At 42.4% G+C, this 19642-nt stretch overlaps 1 protein-coding gene across 1 annotated transcript in view; it reads right to left on the reverse strand.

Moving 5' to 3' along the window:
* Positions 1-9698: 9698 nt before the first annotated feature.
* The window catches only part of OPCML (opioid binding protein/cell adhesion molecule like), a 494531-nt gene continuing 484587 nt past the window's right edge, over positions 9699-19642 (reverse strand). The window contains exon 7 of the mRNA XM_055306154.1: positions 9699-9899. Coding sequence (XP_055162129.1) covers positions 9799-9899 — 101 coding nt within the window. The 3' untranslated portion in view covers positions 9699-9798. The remainder of the gene's footprint in view (positions 9900-19642) is intronic.

Raw genomic sequence — 19642 nt, forward strand, 5'->3', positions numbered from 1 at the left:
TAAAGAGGAAGGCACAGAAAGGAAATCAGGCATCCCTTGTTGATGATGGGTATGATTAGATGACTCAGGAAAATGCTGATGGTGCTTAAATCCCTCCACCTGGAAGTTCTAAGGATGCTTGAAAACGCGTGTATCAAAAACTGGTTGAGATATCTTCCTCCTCCTAAGTTTTAGAATCATCGAATAGGACCATTTTCTACCCAGTTGGCTAAGTTGGAAACCTGGAATATTCCCCATATTTCACATTCTCCATCACCTTATGTATCTAGTCCTTCTCACCCCCTAAAAATCATGCCAGCTTACCTGCTTTTCAATACTCCTCATGATTTTCCATCTGAATTATTTAAGTTGCCCCTACTATGCATCTTTCTTGCCAGATTGACCAATGTCCATTAATCCACCCTTCTGTCACAGTGATCTTTCCAAATCACAATCCGAACTAGCCACTCTTCTGATGAAATCCTTCTATGTTTCCCTTTCTCTTTTAGGACAAATCCCAACATCTCATTATTTCTTGTAGATTTTTTAAGGATCTCACCCCTGCATACCTATTCCACCTGTTTCCTGCCATTCTGCCTTTGCCCACACCTCTCTTGGGACAATCTACACTTGCAGTCTCTCGGCCTTGCTGTGCTTCTCATGCCTGCATGGGCTCATCTGCATGACTCACTTGTTCCCCTTCCCTCCCCTTTCTTAGCTAATTTCTTCTGCTTCTTCATGATTCACTTCTGAAAGCTTTCCTTCAGCCTTACTGTCTGGTCCTGAGCCCTCTGCTGGGCACCTCTAGCACTTGAACAACACCTACCATAGGATATAGTTTTAAATCCTCCACTGGACTGAGATCTTCTTGAAGATAGACACTGAATCCTCTGGATGTATCCTCAGTACTTGTCAGATATTAGCTACCCAATATACATTTATAGATTGGAATTTAAGTTTTACTCTTTTTGTTTTTTTCAAAATTCCTGTGGGATGTACCAAAAATCTCCCCACTTTCCAGGTTTGCATCCTTAAATAATCTAGACTCAGGGATTTATTTCTCCTCTTTAAACTTCTGTAAATAACATACAAATACATTTATTTTCATTTCTTGAAAGAAGCAAACACAGTTAAAATTATATTTTGTAGAAGCACAGGAAAGTGAAGGCTTGAAGGGCGGCTGAAGGAAGGATAGGAAACTATGTTTATTTTGCAACTAATATGTACTATATACTTTGTTAAATATCCTTACCTATTCACATCCAATAAGGTCATGGTCAGTGTTCGAGGTGGATATTATGACCACTGTTTTAATGACCACTTTACCTTCGTAAGACTGAGGTCCAGAGTGGGTAAGAAATTGGTCCATGGCAACATAACTTGTAACTTGTGATATTAGAGTGTAAAGATAAGTTTCCCCCAAACTATATCACAATATGTCTTCAAAGAGAAAATACGTGATTTGAGCACATGAACTAAACAAAAGAAAATATGTCTTATAGGATATAGCAAGTAATGAAGAGGTAAAAACTGTAAACTTACTTTTGAAATAAGAGATGTTGTTAAGCATTTAAATGCAAATGAGCCAGGTACTCCATCCTAAATCCTCTGAGTTCTAGGCAAGTCTGGCCTAGAGAGGAAACTCAGTTTAGAAGAAACTATTCAGCAAGTTCACACTTCTCTCCACCTCTTATTCTTCAAGTCTCTGCTATGTCCATACTCCCAGTCACTGTTTTTCTTCCCCTTATCAGAAAGTCTCCTGGAGCTCTGAGACCCAATAGAAGGTGTACTCACTAATCCCATGTGGAAATGAAACTTTATATTCTAACCAGAGTTGACATTCTGGGTGGTATGTCTCCCCCTCTGGGACATTTTGTATCAACTTTATTGCCAATTGGGAAGTGTGGCCCTTTGGACATTTATAGTTGAACTCCTTTCATGGTACTCATTCATTTCATCCAACGGATACCATTCACACTGTAAATAAATACTTGAAGGCTGAATATGCCCTGGTCCTGGTACCCCATTTACTTTTGTAGTAATAGTCTGCTCAGCATAACCGCCGCCTATATTAACTGTCTACCTTTCAGCTTTTCATCCTTAGGGGATAAAAGTAGCTTCATAATCATTTCCCAATATTTGCTTCCACTGCACTCATTTTCTCATACCTTTATCATAATACTTGCAATATTATACTGTAATTTTCTTTTTATATAGCTGTTTTCACATCTCAGATGTGAGCTCCTTTAGGGGAGTTCCTCACTAAATGCAACACATGAACAAATGAATAAATGGAAAAAAAATTAAGAAGAAAAAGGATTTCCTACTGATCAAATGAACATGTTCCATGAAGGTAGCATCATTTGTGGTCTGAAGGTTTTGCTTTTCAAAATAGAAAATTAAACATTGATATGTCTGCTCATCTGGTTGTTTCCACTCTGCTCCCAATTCTCCATCATTTTCCTACCATAACACATCCTGATAGGAACAAGTATGCCCATAATAGATTTCCTAAAGCCCTTCTCTCTATATATGTTTTTAATAGGGTGTGTTTTGGGTGAAGATAACAAAAATGTATCCAATCATTTAGCTGCTGTGCTTAAGAATAACTAGATAGAGCCTCCCTTGCAGAATGAAGAGATAACAGCTAAGACTTTCATTACCTTGAAGTGGCTTGGTAAATAGGTATGCCTGCCAAAGGCTAGTTGGAGGATGCTTGGTGGATGGATTGACAGGTAAGGGAAAGATGGATGGTTTAAATAAATAGATGGGAACAGTAATATGAGGGAGGTGCATGAGTATACAGATAGAATAAAGGTTAGATAAATGCGGAAATAATATGTGAATGAAGAGGTGAGTGGTTTGCTGATGGAAGAATAAATTGGTATACAGAAGACTGATGGAGCTGAGTAGCTGGATGGAAAAAAAAAAGACCAATGAATGTCTATGCTAGCAGGAGAGCCAATAGTTGGGTAAATGCTGTGGTATGAACAGAAGCAGGAGACTGTCCATCAGGTGTGGATGGGAAGAGGATGATTAAAAGGAAGAAGAAAACGGGGAGAGGAAAGGGGAGCACTAAATGTATTATGATGATAAGGGGAATCGGAATTTGTTCCCTTAATAAGTCATTAAGTTTATAATGAGTTTGAGGAAATTGAAAACTCTCAATCATTGATACCTTTTCCTTGGTACTTTAATTTTCAAAGAACATGACATAAGATATCAAGTTATCTGTGGTCCATCCTTTGTGGGAGAGACTGAGATTTAAAAGCTTGGGAATGAGCCCTTGTCTACCTGGGAGCCCATTAAGAAATAAGCCTCAGAGATCTCGCTCAGGATCTTGGCCAGAAGAGCTAGCCATGCTGTAAAGTCAACTAAAGAATTCTAATGCACTTTGTGCTGAATTCCAAAACCATAATTAACAATTGGCCTAGGCTTTATTTGGGAGTAGTCTTGTGAAATCTAATAGTTACAAGAGAAACAAAAACTGTCCTGAGAATTTTGAACTAGAACATACCAACAAGTATAAAATCAGAAATGATGCAGATGAAGAATCAAAGAAAAGCAAGGTCAAGTGTCCAGTACAAGATCACATATCTAGTTAATGGTAGAACTAAGAAGGGTTAGCTGATGCATAAAGAGAACTAGCTGAGTTGTAGGAAAGAGATTAATATCCATCCCTTCAGAAAAGCAGGTAGGAATATGATGAAGGTGTTGGTGTTTTCTTGAAAGAGACATCTGTTTCTCAAAAAGCAATCAGAAGAAAGGAGCTTCTTCACCAGGTCTCTTTCTTAGGCTATTTCCCATATGTATACCACAATTAACCTAAGGTGGAGAAACAATCCAATGGCATACACTTTTAAGAATAAATGTACAACATAATCACCATACTTCAGTTCTCATACTTACTCTTGTCAAAGTGTTTCTTAATTCAGTGGATTCAAGCCACAGGAACTGTTAAGGAGTGTCCAAACTGAGCAAAATCTGGTCAATATTTTTCTGAAACTTCTCCTGATTTCATTTTAGCTTAGGTCAATATGAAAGTTAGACTTTGAGGCTGCAGCTACATTTTATATTACTTGTAAATGGCATAGATATTTGATATATAGGTATAATACAGAAAATACCTAGACTGCCTTATACTCATTGTGTATGCATGTGTGTGTGCAAGAGAGACAGAGAGAGAGAGAGAAAGTCAGAGAGAAAGAGAGAGAGAGAGAGAGAGAGAGAGAGAGAGAGAGAGAGAGAGGAGGGAAACTCAGTTTTCTGACTGCATCTATTCCCCAAAGCCTAAAACACACATATGGGAGAAGCATATGGGAAAAGCATTGCTTACTTTTCTCCATTCCTGGATACCCAGTAAGATGTCCTAATAAGCAGCCCCCCAAAAGTTACAAATTTCTTCGAACTTTATTGATACACTGCACAATCACAACCATCTCGTATTCATCCTGAATTAGAAAAGGTTACAACTACAATGTAACATGCACAAAATTCAGGTAGTATATTCACCCTTAATACAATTATTGACAGAAATCAAGTCTTAATTGATTTTTGAAGGAAAAAATAAGAAAGAAAATAAACGAAAAGAACTCTAGAAGTTATACTCTTGTATCATGTGATAATTTTTTAAAGCATTTGAACATAGATTTGTTTTAAGGATAATTGTGAGAATGGGCACACCCATTGTCTGACACAGCTATAACGGCACCATTGATAAGTCATAATTTTTTTTAATCTAGAGGACTCTGAAATTGACAGATACATTTTCGTACACCCACACATTCCTCACAACTGCACTTTACATGTCACAAAAAATTTTGAATGATTAAAAATGCTCCCTTTAACTAACACAAGGGAGCTATTATTACTTATCATTGCTATTATTGATATCCTTATAAATCTGCCAATAATATAGAATGTGGCCCTAGAAGGATAGTAAAGGGTTCACAATCTTTCTTTCTCCACTCAGTGGCGTGGAACAACTATACTCCTTTAAAAGGGCACCATTGAAAGGAACAAAAAAGAAGCTATTTCAAAATACTGGAAATGAGGCTTAGCTGCTTACTTTCAGGATGAAGACAATGGTGCCTAATCAATTCCACTCCACATTCCTTTGGACTCCGAGGATCCCGCACCTGAAGGCTAAATTGCACTGGTTCAGCTCTGTCTTTCTACCCCATCTTTTAATTGCAAATCTATTTCATCCTCCTTTCATTTACTTCTCTTCTCTTAAGTAAGAAATGAGGGAAATGAGACTGGCATTTTTATTTGTTTGCTTTTAGTGATCATTAGGAGTTCTCATCATATGGTATCTTTTGAAAATGTTGCTTTCCTATTTACACACCTGTGAAGTTTTACTGCAACTACTGAAATGTATTTGTCTTAAAATCAAAAGGGAAGCTTTGGATAGAAGAAGAGGTGATTGGTTGTAAGTGTCTAGGAATAGAGCTTGTGTGAAAAACAAAACATTCTCACTGTTGAAGAAAAAAGATTAAAAGGTGAATTTACCAACAAGAAGAATTTTATGCTCCTTCGCCCAACTCAAATAGTTTAAACTTAAAAGAAATTTTGAGAGGGAAGATGGGAGGGGAAGTGGGCTAGTTCCAGGTGACAACTCAGGGTTAAATTGACCCCACCCCACCCCCCATATCCCACCTCATCATGAGTCATTCCTCCCTTCCTTCTACCGATGGGGCTTATGATATCCATACACAACTCCAGAGGGGAAAACATTCCCTTTGGTACCAGAAGTGCCAACCACAACTAGAGCTTTCCATTTACAGCTGCTCCTGATGCAATGGTAGCAATAAGTTTTCTCTGAGATTGACTTCGCACTTTGAGGTTCTCTGCTCTTTTCACATGAGTCCTTCCAACACAAGCAGAACTGGGTAATACCTCCGTGTTAAGATCAAGTTGACTGAATCCATGCAGAAACGGGTCCTTACATTTAGCCTTGGTGGTGGAGTTTCTGGAGTCCCAAAGCACACTTTCCTACCCAGCTTTTGAGAAGAAACTGCCCAACCTGTAGAATGTATCATCTAAGTATGAGGCACAAGTTTCAGGGGACAAAGACCAAAGCCTCTTTTTGATACAAAGTCTTACCTTTCCTTCTCTTCGACCTAGCACAACTGCAGCAGAACAGCCGTGTACCATGCCCTTTGCATAACACATGTGCATGTTTTGACCACTGCTCACCTATATGCCCCCTCTCCCCCCAGTTAAAACAAAAATAAGAAAAACTAAACACACTTGCTTAGACTTGCAGATGACTGTATCAGGCACTTGACATTAAACTACTGAAAAACAAGCTTGGCCAGAGCCTTAACACTAGCACTTTCATTGGCATTACTTTGGTGGAAATACATATTAATTGTGTTTGGGGAAGGGGGAAGTTTTCAGAGTAACTACATTGCTGAATTTCTCTCGCCTAATCTCCTGATAAGTCTTATTTGGTTTCCTTCCCATGTGGAAAACCTATGAAGAGTTGTAGGTTGCTCAGAGTTTTGTTTATCTTCTTTTTTGCCCATTACCCCCATGCCTACCATTGGCACCTTGAAAAAAACTATCCAGGAGGCTTTATCCATCCACCCTTCATATGGGAAGTTGGAAAAGCATGTGTGAGTGTAGATATTGTCTCTAGTAAGCATTTAATATTCTATATGCTTCAAATGTTGGGTAACAGCTACTGTTCTATGGAACCATCCCCACAAAAGTAACCCAAACAACACAGAAGCTGGAGTATATCTAAAGTGACGAAGAGCCATTTTCTTTCCCAGTGCCCAGTTTCCTTGGGTCTTATTTGCTTGGTCTTCTTTATCCCAGCTGAGGATTGACTGTAGGATTTTTTTTTTTCTTTCTGAAACATGGCTGGAATAGGCAATCACCAGAAATGCTTCCTGGTATCCAGTGGAAGGAGGCAGCACAGAGTTCCATGATAACTCTGAGACTCAGCCTCATTATTGTGTTCAAAAGGTTCTGATGATCTTCCCAGTCAAAGAAGGATGGGTCCCCCTTCCTCTAGAACAAGTCTTGGCACGAAGAATATGTATAGCTTGTCCATTTTAAGCACTATGTTCTCCAAGACCATCTACTCCCCAGAGCCTTCACATTTATTTTTACTCCCATGTAACACATTTATTATCAGTAGAACACTCAAATGACACATTTAATTCCCATACAATGTCTGACACCAACCCGACTCCAGGTGCTGAATGTGATGACAGATCTAAAACATTGATGTCCGACCTTTAATTCTGACTTTGCGTCTGCTCGTGATTGTCCCTGGAACTTGGAATCAATACACTGCTTTTGGCACATCATTTATGTTCCCAGAATCTGGCTCCTGGCAGCTCACTAGGAAATGCAGATGTCTGTTTACAGCTGGCAAATGTAATATTAATTCCACTCGCACCAGCTCCAACTATTATCAAAGTGCTGAGCTTTTTGTATGCCAAGACTACCTACCTTTGTATTTATGTATCTATTTATGCATGAATGTATATGTAAGTATATATTCCCCTACTGTGTATGTCATGTTCATGTGCCATTATGGACAAAACAAAGAGGCTATTTATATTGGAGGAAGAAGATCAATTAAGCATTAAGGGAATGGAGCTCTATAAAGCTCATATTTATTATTTTTTAGACTGTGGACCTGAACGTTTTCCAACTGAGGCAGGGCAGGTCTGTGAGATAGTCACCGTTGATACTTCTTTCTCATCCTCTCAGTAGGTCAGTCCTTGTGGCACAGGTAAAGAGGGGCACAACTTTGCATGGGTTTGAATGCCGTTCTTTTGGATTCCAGGCACCCTTGCTGGCTGAGTCCTTCTTGTTCCAAGAGATGATGCAGAAAAGTCCTGTCAGCTCTTATTTGTCTGCTGGATCTGCTTTGAACATGGAACACTGAGGACATTCTTCCCCAAAGCAACTGGAGAAGCAGCCTGTATCAGAGGAAATTGTGTGTCACTTACACGTTCCCCTCCTGTTTGCAGTGTTGTGTTAATCAAGTGCTTGGAAATTAAGTCAGTTGCTCAAGTGCCCTCAGCTCAGAAGAGCTTCCTGAAACAAATACCAGAGTTGTCAACATACCCGCCATGTAATTGGCTTCCATCAGCTTTTTACTGGATAGTTTTCAAACAGATTAAACCAAAACTGGAGCAAGGAGGAGACAATAGCTGAAGTCATTGTACTCAGACGGGTGGACCGCTCTCTTCACACCGCAGGGACAGATGAGTGTTTTCTCTCTATATTCTTGCTACTAAGAAAATCCAGCCATGGAGTAAGTCCCATAGATTTCTGACATACACTTGCCTGAAAGGCTGAGAGAAATATGAAGGTTGCCATCTTGGTCTTTCAAGTGTGAAAGGGAAAAAACCCACAGTATTGATCAAGGTTTTTCTAGGGCTGATCTGCTTCCCAAGAAGATGCTTTTAGAAACAGTCTCTTCTGGGAATAGTTAGTGACTGATCCTTAGATTGCTACTTTGGTCCATCTGTTAATAGCATCTACTTTGGGTGGATAGGATACCACATTCCAAAAAGTCCTTGACATATTGCTTTTCTATGTTGTTAGCCTGTGAGACCATTGGCTTTCATATGAAAGTTGATAAAGTATTTTTGAAGATGCCAATGTCTGCTGAAGGTAGAGTAGAAATGAATACAAAAGGAATAGACATGATATGATTAGAAATTAATATGGTGATGAATTGATGGTGAGTAGTAAGGAAAGAAATAGAAAGAAGCATTAGATAATTACATTGATAGATTGATAAGCAGAGTAAATAGATTGCTACAGAGGAAGATGGGTGGGTGGATAATTGGAGGGAAAGATAAATCAGACAATTGAGTAGATGGATAACCACATGATTACTTCAATAGCTTGATAAACTCTAAATAATCAGCCATCTATGGATCATTTTTTTTTATGACTTAGACAACATTTTTTAAAGAGAAGTACTAAATTCAAACTGCTTCCCCCTTTTTGGTCAAGTGACTTCTTAACGTTCTTTTGAGTTGTGTGTGCATAGCCCCAAACCTCTAACCCTTACAGCTGATGGAGAAAGTGGTTAGGGCAGAGTGGTTAGAGAAGGAGAAAAGAATATACATACATATATATATGTATATATATATATACACATATATGTATATATATGTTTATATACACACATACATATGTATATATGTACATGTATGTGTATGTGTATATATATATAGTATATATATATATATATATATATATATGGATATGGGTATGTTGAGATATCTTCCCAGAAAGAAAGGATGTGAACCCGAATGTAATTAGATAATAATAAGCATGGAGGGAGGGATATGTACATTATAATAAGGAAAATGGCCCAAAGCTTAAAAGACACAGATAATAGGACACTTGGATATAACTCTTGCTGTGCACTACATTATAAGTCAAGTTGTGTCTTCAGGGTGTTTCTCATGAGGCACGTTTTTGCCCAAATGGAGCTTATGGTTTGGTGGGGTTGGGGGGAGTTTGGTAGTGATGATGATGGGAAGAGGAGCAGAAGAAAGGGAAGGGCCAAGGTAGCAGGGACAGATTCCATTTTTGGACACACCAATGAATGATTATCCTACATATGGTAGAATCTTGCCCACCCCTCCTCCCAACCCCACTCATTCAAACTGGAGGAAAAAAAATCAAATAAATCAACCCCCCCCCCAAAAAAAAATCAAGAAGAAGAACAGAAACAAACAAAAAAAAAGCCCAAACTGGTTTGCCCTCCGCAGTGTAGAGTAAAGTCTGTGATATGGAGAAGCAGGCGTTGCTCAGAGGACCTATGATTTCTTATCAAAACTTGATGAAGAAGTGGGCAAAGAGGGTCCCTGATAGCCAGAGACACGCCAGTGCTCTAGAAGCCGAGTTTACACCATCAATGACTGCTCCAGGCCCTGTGTAGGGGAAAGAGAGACAGATCCATTAGCATGCACCCAAAGGGTACCATACTTATTCCCTGACAAGCATAAATATAGACATGCTTCTCTGTGAGCATTCCCCCATCTCCCACTTCCCACAATCGATCCTTCCAAAGCTGGATAAATGGAAAACACCCATTGGGAGTATTTAGAAACCCCAAAAAAGGGCGATTCACTGAAGTACCTTAACCACTATAGCCTGCTCTCAAAGACTGTGGTTTAAAAAACAAAAGGGGTAGAGGGAGGCATTGGCATTTAGTTAGGCCTATGGGCTGAAAAGTTAGGGCAGCAGACAGGGCTAAGTGGTAGTGGCAGGACCTGACTGTCACTTCAGAAGCAGTACCTCTAACTATAGGGATGGTGTCCAGGACAGACAGGGATAGGAGGGGGAAGGCGGGCATAGGGCATGGAGACAGTCCATAGCCAAGAGAAGCATGTAGGGGAAAGAAAGAGGAATGGAAATGTTTTGTGAGCAACAGGATGCTCGGTGTTGGTGTGGCCAACTTCTCATCCTGTGTAGCTGGGGTATTGCGGAGGTTCCCTCGGAAGTAGCTGAGGAAGAATCAATAATTAAACTCCAGAGTTTTAAAGACTATGATTGGGTTTGTCACAGCAGTCAGCAGGGCCTCTCTGAAGGCCACAAAGAAGACTCTGTGTTCTGTCCAAATTGCCACCTAATGGCAATTACCCTTTCTTCTGGCCTCTCTGGCCCTTTTACACACCCTAGTGAGTCACCCACACTCCATTGTTAAACGAGACCATCGAGTCACAAGTGTTGCTCCTTTCTCTTCACCTGCCACCCTTGAGAAGACAAACCATGTGAAGTGAGATGGTTCTAGCCTGTTCTGAGGACCCAGGGCAAATGTATCAGGGTCTACTTCACCTCTGCTTTCCTCCATCACCTTTATTTGCAAGCCATAGAAATTTGGAGTCATAAGCAAGGCCAGTGGGTAGCAAGCAGAGAGTATTCCAGGGAACACGGAATCAAGTATAAGACATTGGGTGAGAAGCCATCAAGAGGCATTCCTGAGATCCAGTGACAAAGAAAAGGAGTTACAGACAAGACGTGCATGCCTCTTTTGCCTTCCTAAGCCAGGAAGGGCTTCCCTGATGTTTTTAGACGCAAATTGGCTTATTGGAAATAAGCATGATTACTTTAAGAAGCATAGTTGGTGCAGGGTCTCCTCAAGACAGAACTGTAGTCATCTGGCTTGCTTGTCAGTGTGATGCTGTGGATCCATGTCCTGCCTAGGAAGGGACTTCCTAGCAAAAGGGATGCAAACGTTTTGCCTGGGGAAGTATAAGCCTCTCGCTTCAGCAATGAGCACATAACTCTTCCAAGTCCAGGAATTTTCACACGGATACCTTTCCTTCCTCTGATTTCCAATGTACACAATTCTTCTACTGACTAAAAATTCACATTTACTTGCTTGCTTGAGAGTCTGGCTCATGCTGCTCTGCATTTTTGTTAGACAGTATTCACAGACAAGGACAGGATCCAGGCACAAGCCCAGTGCTATCATCCTCATGAAGGCTCCATACATATTTATGAAAAGTAGCCTGACTCTGGGGCCTCCATCAGTCAAGACATAGATCTTAAGGAACCATACTGGCCTACAGAATGTACCGAGTTGAAAAATGCCCAAGTTGGAGCTCAAGGTAATTCTCTATATTGTCTTCTTCAAAAGATGAATGATTAAGATTTTTTAATGAGTTTATAAAGAAGTGAACAATGCAGATTTATAAGACATATGTTTCCTTGAAGATATCTATCAAATAGATGATATATAGAAAAAGAGATAAAGAGATCTATCTATAAGTAGATAAAGAGAGAGGATGTATATTAAACTAATCATATGTATGTGTGGGTGGGTGTGTCTTTGTCTACTTCATGATGCTGATATTAATTTAAGAAATAACTGAAGGCCTAATAAGCTCCACTCAAGGGAGAAAGAGATCTTCAGTAGGAATCACTTTATCCCAAGTTCTACCAGTAGATTTAAGCATTTCTGTGGCTGTCATGCTACCAGCACAAGGTTGGATGTAGCTAAAACAAAGCAGAAAAAAAGCAGTATATGAGGAAGGCAAAGCATGAAGGGTGAGGTACAAAGAGAAAAGGAGGAAGAATCATAAAGACAAATGAGGATCTCTGGTGGTGTGTGGCAGTTGCAATAAGATGTTCATTACCAATCAGGCAGAGGGTTTATAGCCACAGTTAAACTTCAGTTGAGTGTTCCAGAGAGTGGAAACTGTGAGGGTGACTTAGCAGACATAAGGGGTGCTCAGCTTGCTTAGGATGATGACGGTGACATGTATTTACATGGTGCTCTCTAGGTGGCAAGCGTGATTCTAAATGCTAAATGCATATTTACTCATTTAATCTCCACGAAGCACTATGAGCTGTGTGTACTACTGGCATCCCCATTTTATAAATGGAGAAACTAAAGAACAAAGCAGTTAAGTGCTTTGCTATGGCGACCCAGCTTATACACCCAGAGCCGGAGTAGAACTGAATCACTGTCTATACAGTCAGCACCCTTGATTGTTACAGCTCTACATCCTTTCTGTGGAAAACGACACTTTGTGCATCTTTTCCAAGGACCACAGCAACACGTAGTGAGAGGAATAACTGCCTAGGCGTCTGGAGACCCAATTTCTTTGTGTGCTTCTGCTGCTCCCTCGCTGACAGGTATCCCCTCTCGGGCCTTAGTTCTCCCATCTACAAAAGGAGAAGAGATTGGGATTGATACCTCGAAGGCTCTTCTCCTATTAGCATTTTGAGTTATTGTATGAATGGAAACCCTACATCTGGTACTAGAAGGGACAGCTGGTGAACAGCCAGATGGCCCTTTCCAGTTGGTACAACTGGGTTTTTGCCCCTTGGCATGTCACCTCCTAAGACAGCAAGTGGGCACCAAACATTCCCAGGTCCTCCAATTTCCTTTTCTGGGGTCACATTTTCTATGCAGCTTCAAGGAGCTTTATTCTTTACAGGTATGAGGAGCCCTGCTTTGTGTATCAGATAACACGGCAATTTAATGCCAAAGTGTCTTTAGTCCATCAATCTATGAGCAATGGCTATGAGCAATCTACAAGCCTGACCAATGAGTTAATGTAATCCAATATAAAAGAGATTAAAATTAGCATTGCTTCCCTCAAATAGATCCTGCCCACATTTGAGATTTGGCAGGTGGGCTAAATTCCAGGACCGCAAAGGACCTATAGGAGGGTTCTTGAACTTTATTGAGAGCAGGAAGGAGAGCTCACATCTGTGAACCACTCTGTAGGTTGGAGGAATGTGAGATGAAAGCCATCAGCTATGAACTGATTTTTTAATTGCATCATTGCAGTAACCCTGATTCTACTGCTAATGAGGAAAATAAAGCACTTAGTTTGGGTCTCTCCCGTAGGGTTTCTGTGTGGTAAGGACACTCACCTGATTAGTCATGTGCTTCTTTGTGCTTTAATATCGATTACCACTGTCCAGCTAATTGGTGTGGTTCCAGAACACTTGGGGCTCATTTTTGGTCCCTTAGGCTGGTAAGAGGCTTTTGCAAATGTTAGCTCAATGAATCTGTTAAGGGAAGGGCATGCTACTGGAGGAACTCAGGAACAGCTGAGCAGGGGTAGTACTAATGCCTGAACACATAGCTTCAGATGTCCAGTTGACTCTGTTTTTCCTATACCTTGGTTTCTTCAGGTAACAACAGCTACATGGACTTCTCCAAGTACTTGGCACACAAGATAATACTAGCTATAATTTCCATAAACATGGTCAGGAATTCAAGTGGTGCCTTCCTCATCATCATCCCCCTACTCTCCCCCCCCTCCCCTTTCCTCCTCCATTTTGGTGGAAATAGGGAGAAAGTTAGTTCTTATATCAAACTTAGAATCCAGAATTTGAAAACATAAGCTGAATCTTCAATTGTGTGTTCTTCTACAGAAAACTAACCCTGAAATGCATCTGGTCAAAGGACAAGAATTTGAAGAAAAGATGGGACCGAATGTCTAAGGAATGGTGTCCTCAAATGAACAAGTAGAGTATGTGTCTTCTATGAACCTTAGGAAAGGTTTTGGAGGCACTTGTACCCCTTGGCTTTATTGTCTTGTTCTTGTAGCCCTAAATGTCCTTTGGGGTAAAGTCACTGACCACCATAAAAGTGTACCAATCCTGGCAACTTTGGAGTCAGACCAGTTTGGGTTTAAATCCTGACTCTGTGGCATGCCAGCTATGTGATCTCGTACTAGGTACTGTCACTTTTCTTACTGAAAATAGAGGTGATAATATTGAGTTCACAGGATAAAGAGGCAGAGTGATTAGTGTAATAGCTGGTACAGTGTAGTTAGGTGATCATGGTAACCATTGCTGTGGAGCTTTCATATCGCCACCTCCACCCCCCACCTCACACTTCTTAGTTGAAGCTAATATTGGCTTATTTCAATTTTTCCCAAATAGTTGAAGTTTTTTTCAGGTGTGGTGAGGTTTTTCTGGTAACAGAATGAGGAGATGAGATCATGAGAAAGGGGGATGCTGAGAGAGGCTGTTGGCCGTGAGGTGAGCTTGGGAAGACACAGAGCATTGAGCAGGGTGATGGGAGACATCCAAAGCTATGCTCCATGCAAGGTCCAAGGGCAAAGGATCAGTCTCACGAGGGTAAGGGACCCCGCACTAGCCTCAAAGCCATCACCATTCACTCAGCGAGTATTGATTGGGAAGCTGCTGTGAGCCAGTCTCTGTTTTCAGAGAGAAAGTCAGTCTCTGCTTTCACAGAGCTTATACTTTAATAAGACCTGGGATATCCTTTCTTCTAGTGTAAATCAGTCAACAAACAATTGAAAGAAGAAGGGAAGGAAGAAAAGGAGAGAGGAAGGAAAGCAAGGAAAGGAAAGGAAAAGGAAGGGAGGAAAAAGTGAGGGAAGGAAGGAAGGAAGGAAGGAAGGAAGGAAGGAAGGAAGGAAGGAAAGTTTTTAAATGCCCCCAGAGTCTAAGAAGAAAGCCGTTTGGAACAAATAACCAGCATCCCTTTCATCTCAAGAACACCCTTCCTATTGGAGTCTTAGGAAAATTAAATTCAATAGAGAGGACTGAATTTGAATTCTGGCTCTGGGACTCACTAGCAGGATGACCTGGGACAAGACCGTCAACTTCTCTGAAACAGTTTCTTTCTTTTTTTTTTTAATTTTAATGTATAAAATGGGGAGGGGTAGTTTCATCCCCCCTTGTACAGTTGCTTTGAGGACTAGTTAAGATGATGTGTAAGATCACTGAGTAGAAGTAAAGGATGAATAAACACGAGGGGAATTAGAGCCAGGACAGTAACTGCTGATCCTTAAAATAGGATCTTTTGTGGGGATCTTGTTTTAAATAAAGAGACCTTGTGGAATACTAGGCTCTCAAGGACATTTGCCAAACACCAGCTGAAAGCAAACTTAGCTATGGCGAGCAAGCAAGTGACCTGGTCACTCCTTAAAAGACCTGATGTGGCTACTAACCACAGGCAAAAGCTTCCTAAGGAAGCAAATATATTTAGGGACCCAACTCTGGGCATTTGCCCCATTTCAGGAATCATTTTTTATGGTTAGCAGTGACTCAGTTCAATTAGAATGGCTGGTACAAATATCAGCTTTAATTAAATATTTGTCAGGGATAAATTGGAAGTGAGAATGTGTATTTTTGCCCTTCCCCCTGATCCAGTCCCTCCTCCACCCTTTCAGTGCTAAGCACTGTTTCCTTCATGCCGGAAGTGGAGCGTCCCTGAGAATAGAAGCTGAAATGATGACGCAAAGCCACAAAACAAACTGTGAATGACAACAACAAAATACCTTGGGGACAGATATGCAGACAAAAAAATACTTTAGTCTTTAGCATTTAGAAAGAAGAGGGAGATGAAGAGATAAATTCCAGAAATGGTAAGTGGCATGAAGGTCAATTGGCATGTGCAGTTCTCGGCCAGGGGGAAGATGTATGGCCAGATGTGAAGCACAGCAGGTTGGGAGAAGGAGACAAAGAAACAAACAAACAAATATAATAAAATCCACTGTGGAGAGACGACTTACGTTGCTAAATTAAATAGACTCAACATCAGATTTTTAAAAAGCAAATTTGATTGAGGGCTTAACCTAAAACCAGCCTGAGGCCCAGCTACCCTGCAAGTAAGAGTATGCCGCGGCATTTGAGGGGTGGCCCATTACCCTCTGCAGAAGTAGGTGTTGAAAACCAAAGTTCCCAAACCTAGCACAGAGCTCCCCGCCAAGTATATTTAGGCTTACGGAAGAGATTCGGAGCTTAAAAATGGCAATGAAGGTACTGAAATGTGTCAGGGCTTTTCCTTTCCATGACTGCCATGAAAATATGGCATGGTTCTTCAGCAACATTTAGAGTGTATCACTGTAATTCTACTAAAATAGCAGGTGGTAGGGTGATCACATTAAAAGAGAAAAGAAAGAAAAAAGCCCACAGGCAAGTTGAACTTGGTGATCGCACAGTGAGATCAATGAGGTATCTGAAGTGTAAGAAGATACAGTTTTGTTCTGAAATTTGGATAGGTTTTTGTAAGTATGAATATGAACTGTGTGACCTTCCTAATGAGGAACCAAAAGGATAATGATGTTCTTGGTGATTAAAAGAGGAGCAAGGAAATCTAATTAGAGGATGCGTGCGTTACACTTGTTGGTGAAACATAAACCTATTTTCAGCAGCGCTGGCTGATGAAGGCGCTTCATTTCCCTTCAAAGCGAACTCTTCCTCCATTGTCTTTAATTACAGTGGAAAACATGGCACTGTGTTGTTTCACAAGGAAGATGAACCCGGCTCTCCAGCGCCAAGACTTGCAGAGAAAGAGGCCAAGAAAGGCAGCCATCTTTGTTTTGTTCTCTCCAGCTCTCCCTGGCTTGTATGTACCACAAAGACAAAAGCTGCAGAAGTTGACATCAGAAGTTAATTCGAAACTGTCAGCTCATCACAAACTTGAAAGAGACAAGACTTTGGTCTATGCCGAACCACAAGCTCTTGTGTGTGTGCTTGTGTGCTGACATCAGCACACCCGAATGCTCAGTGTTAGATTCTAAATGCTTAGGCTAATAGCCAGATGTCAATGATTCAGATAGAGGAGGGTGGGGTGCGCGGGAACGACAAGGAACCTCATCAGGAATGAAATGTGAAATGTCTGCATTTTTTTTTTCTAATATGTTGACATTTTGCAGGTTGGGGAAAATACAAATGATTACGCTGCTGTCATCAGCCAAAAAAGCAATGGTATTTCTCTCTGACTCATTCCCTCCCACCTGGATTTAAATTGTGGATTTGGAAAATAAAAAAAAAAAATCATATACATTATCAGCAGGAAACGGACAAATATGTGCCGCTTTTGATGTCTCTGCAAGAAGAAATCATTTGATGAACGTCTTCATAAGCAGTGAATTGGAATGTCTGATAGAGCATCCCTCAGAAGGAAGACCCAGGGTGGGGGGGAAGGGGACCCTCCATTCCAAATAAGACATATGGAAGCTAGAATGCAAGGGAAAGTGTCAGAGAAATAGAAGTTTGGTTTCACTGTGGGGAGAAGACCACGAGTCCTTTTGAGTGTTTGGATTCTTTTGGTTATTGGAGAGTTTTGCGCTGTGTAACAATTTCCCTGATGCCCCCGATTGACTGGAAATTATATTTATTAATGCAACCAATGTTGCCTGGGCAAAAACCATTGCAAGATACAGAGCTACATCCTCTAAGTGCAGAAACAAATACAAACAAAATATAAGCTACCCTGAAAGCCCACCAGACGAGCACTTCTCCAGTGGGCTCAGAAACACGTTGTGGACAGGGCAACATTGAGTGGAACCTTAAGGGTTAAGTACAGTTTTATAAGACAGAGAAGGGGGTAAAAGCCTCCATCTGTGACCCTACAGACTATGGGGAGACCTAGGATACACGTGGGTTGGCAAGAAACACAAAGTGAAGATCAGAGAGACCCGGATGCAAAACCTGGTGCTGTCACTTCCTTCCAGGCTCCTCTTCTTTGAAGTGGGAATAATAACAGTACTGACCTCAAGTGTCTGGCTGACACTTAATAGCTAGTGGTTTTTCCATTTATTACATCCCATTATTTTACTGTTAACTGCCCACTGACCTGTTTGTACAGGGTTGGGAACTTTGCTCCCCTTTGTAACTCAATCTGAATGGATGGAGGAGGGATGGAAAGACCTGAAGCAGCATGATCAGAGGGTGACACGTGCCATGGCATTGGTGTTCTGGGTCTACCCTGGTGGGTGCACGGAAGGCAGTGGGAGGACCTGAAGGATAAGGGGATGTGGATAAGGGGACTCCTGGCCTCCAGCTCGAAGGGGTGGGCAGAGGAAGTCAGATGAATGGACAGATTCCAGTGAGAGTGCCTAGGCGAGAAGACAAGGTGTGCATTTGAGTGAGAAACATGCTTGAGAAAGAAAGTTAAGGAAGTCAGCACCTGGGTGTGTATCACAGAAGCCGAGAGCAGGTGCTGGGGGCCGGAGGGGGGTCTGGAGCTGAGACTCGGGTGGGTTTAGGAGGGAGACAGAGCATGGCAGACTGAGGTGTGATGGGGCCTGAGGAGGAGGAGATGGGAACATGGACTGTCCCTGTCAGAGGTTTGGAGGACAAAGCTAGAGGAGATGTAGGACGGTTGGCACAAGGCCTCAGGCCCACTCCTCGGGTGGCCCCTGGAGGCAGCTGGGAGAAGGTGTGCGCATTAGGACACCTTAATAAAGGAGTGGGGAAGGCCAGCAGAGATAGGGGGGTGTTGGGGTGGGGTGGGGGACAAAGCTCTGCCTACAGGTACCACGGGGCTGCGCAGTTGGCGGGGGCGCAGGGCGTCAGGCAGCAAAGGGTGGAGCCTGAGAGGAGTTGGCTGGCGCTGCCTGTGGCTGAAGGAAATCCAGTTTGAAGAGCAAAGGCATGGCCATTAGCAAAAGGAAATCTAGATTCTGCCCTTAAGGCTTGCGGGGGCCGTGGGGTAGGCCGAGCCCCAGCCCCTCTGGGGGGCTGGGGCACCGCCTGAGGAAAACCCAGAGCCAGATGTTGCCTTTACTCGCATGTTCTGCCCTCTCCAGTTGCAAGGACAAGGTTCCTACCAGTCGTCCCTCGTCCTGATGCTTAGCTCTTAACGTAACTCCTGTGCGTCGCTCCGATCTCGCAGATAGATGTGAGCAGCCTGTTTTGGGGTGTGCAGCAGCCCTCCCTTCCACGTGGTCTGCGCCCTTCGCCCCTCCCCACCAGTGCCAGGAGCCCAGGCCTGACCTGGCTCACTGGACACCTGGCACTCTGCAGTGCCCGTGTGACCAAGTCCCGAACCTGTGACCCGTGTGCTCTCAGGGCAGGGGCTGGGGCCTGTTGCTCGGGACCCGGTGGGGGCCAAGGGGGTCGGGCCGCCGGGAGCAGGGGGCAGCCTCCCGGAGGCCAGGGCCAGGCCTCTGCAGCACCCAGCCTGGCACACCCCGGGGTGCCCGCCGCCCCTGCCGCCTGCACCGGCTGCTGCCATCAGTTGCCCTTCCCTGTGCTCAGAGCAAGGGGCTTTCCCACAGAAGCAGCATTTTAGTGGCCACCATTTCCAAGGCTACGGGTGACAGTCCTAGAGACCTGTCACCAGCGCTGTCTCTCCACTGCCACTTCCCTCCAGAGCACTCCGCTGGGAGTCAGTCCATCCTGTTCTGTTCTCACATCTCACAAGCAACCAGGGAACAGAGAGCAT

Source organism: Nyctereutes procyonoides, unplaced genomic scaffold, assembly GCF_905146905.1.
Source record: "Nyctereutes procyonoides isolate TBG_1078 unplaced genomic scaffold, NYPRO_anot_genome, whole genome shotgun sequence".
NCBI classification, from domain to species: Eukaryota; Metazoa; Chordata; class Mammalia; order Carnivora; family Canidae; genus Nyctereutes; species Nyctereutes procyonoides.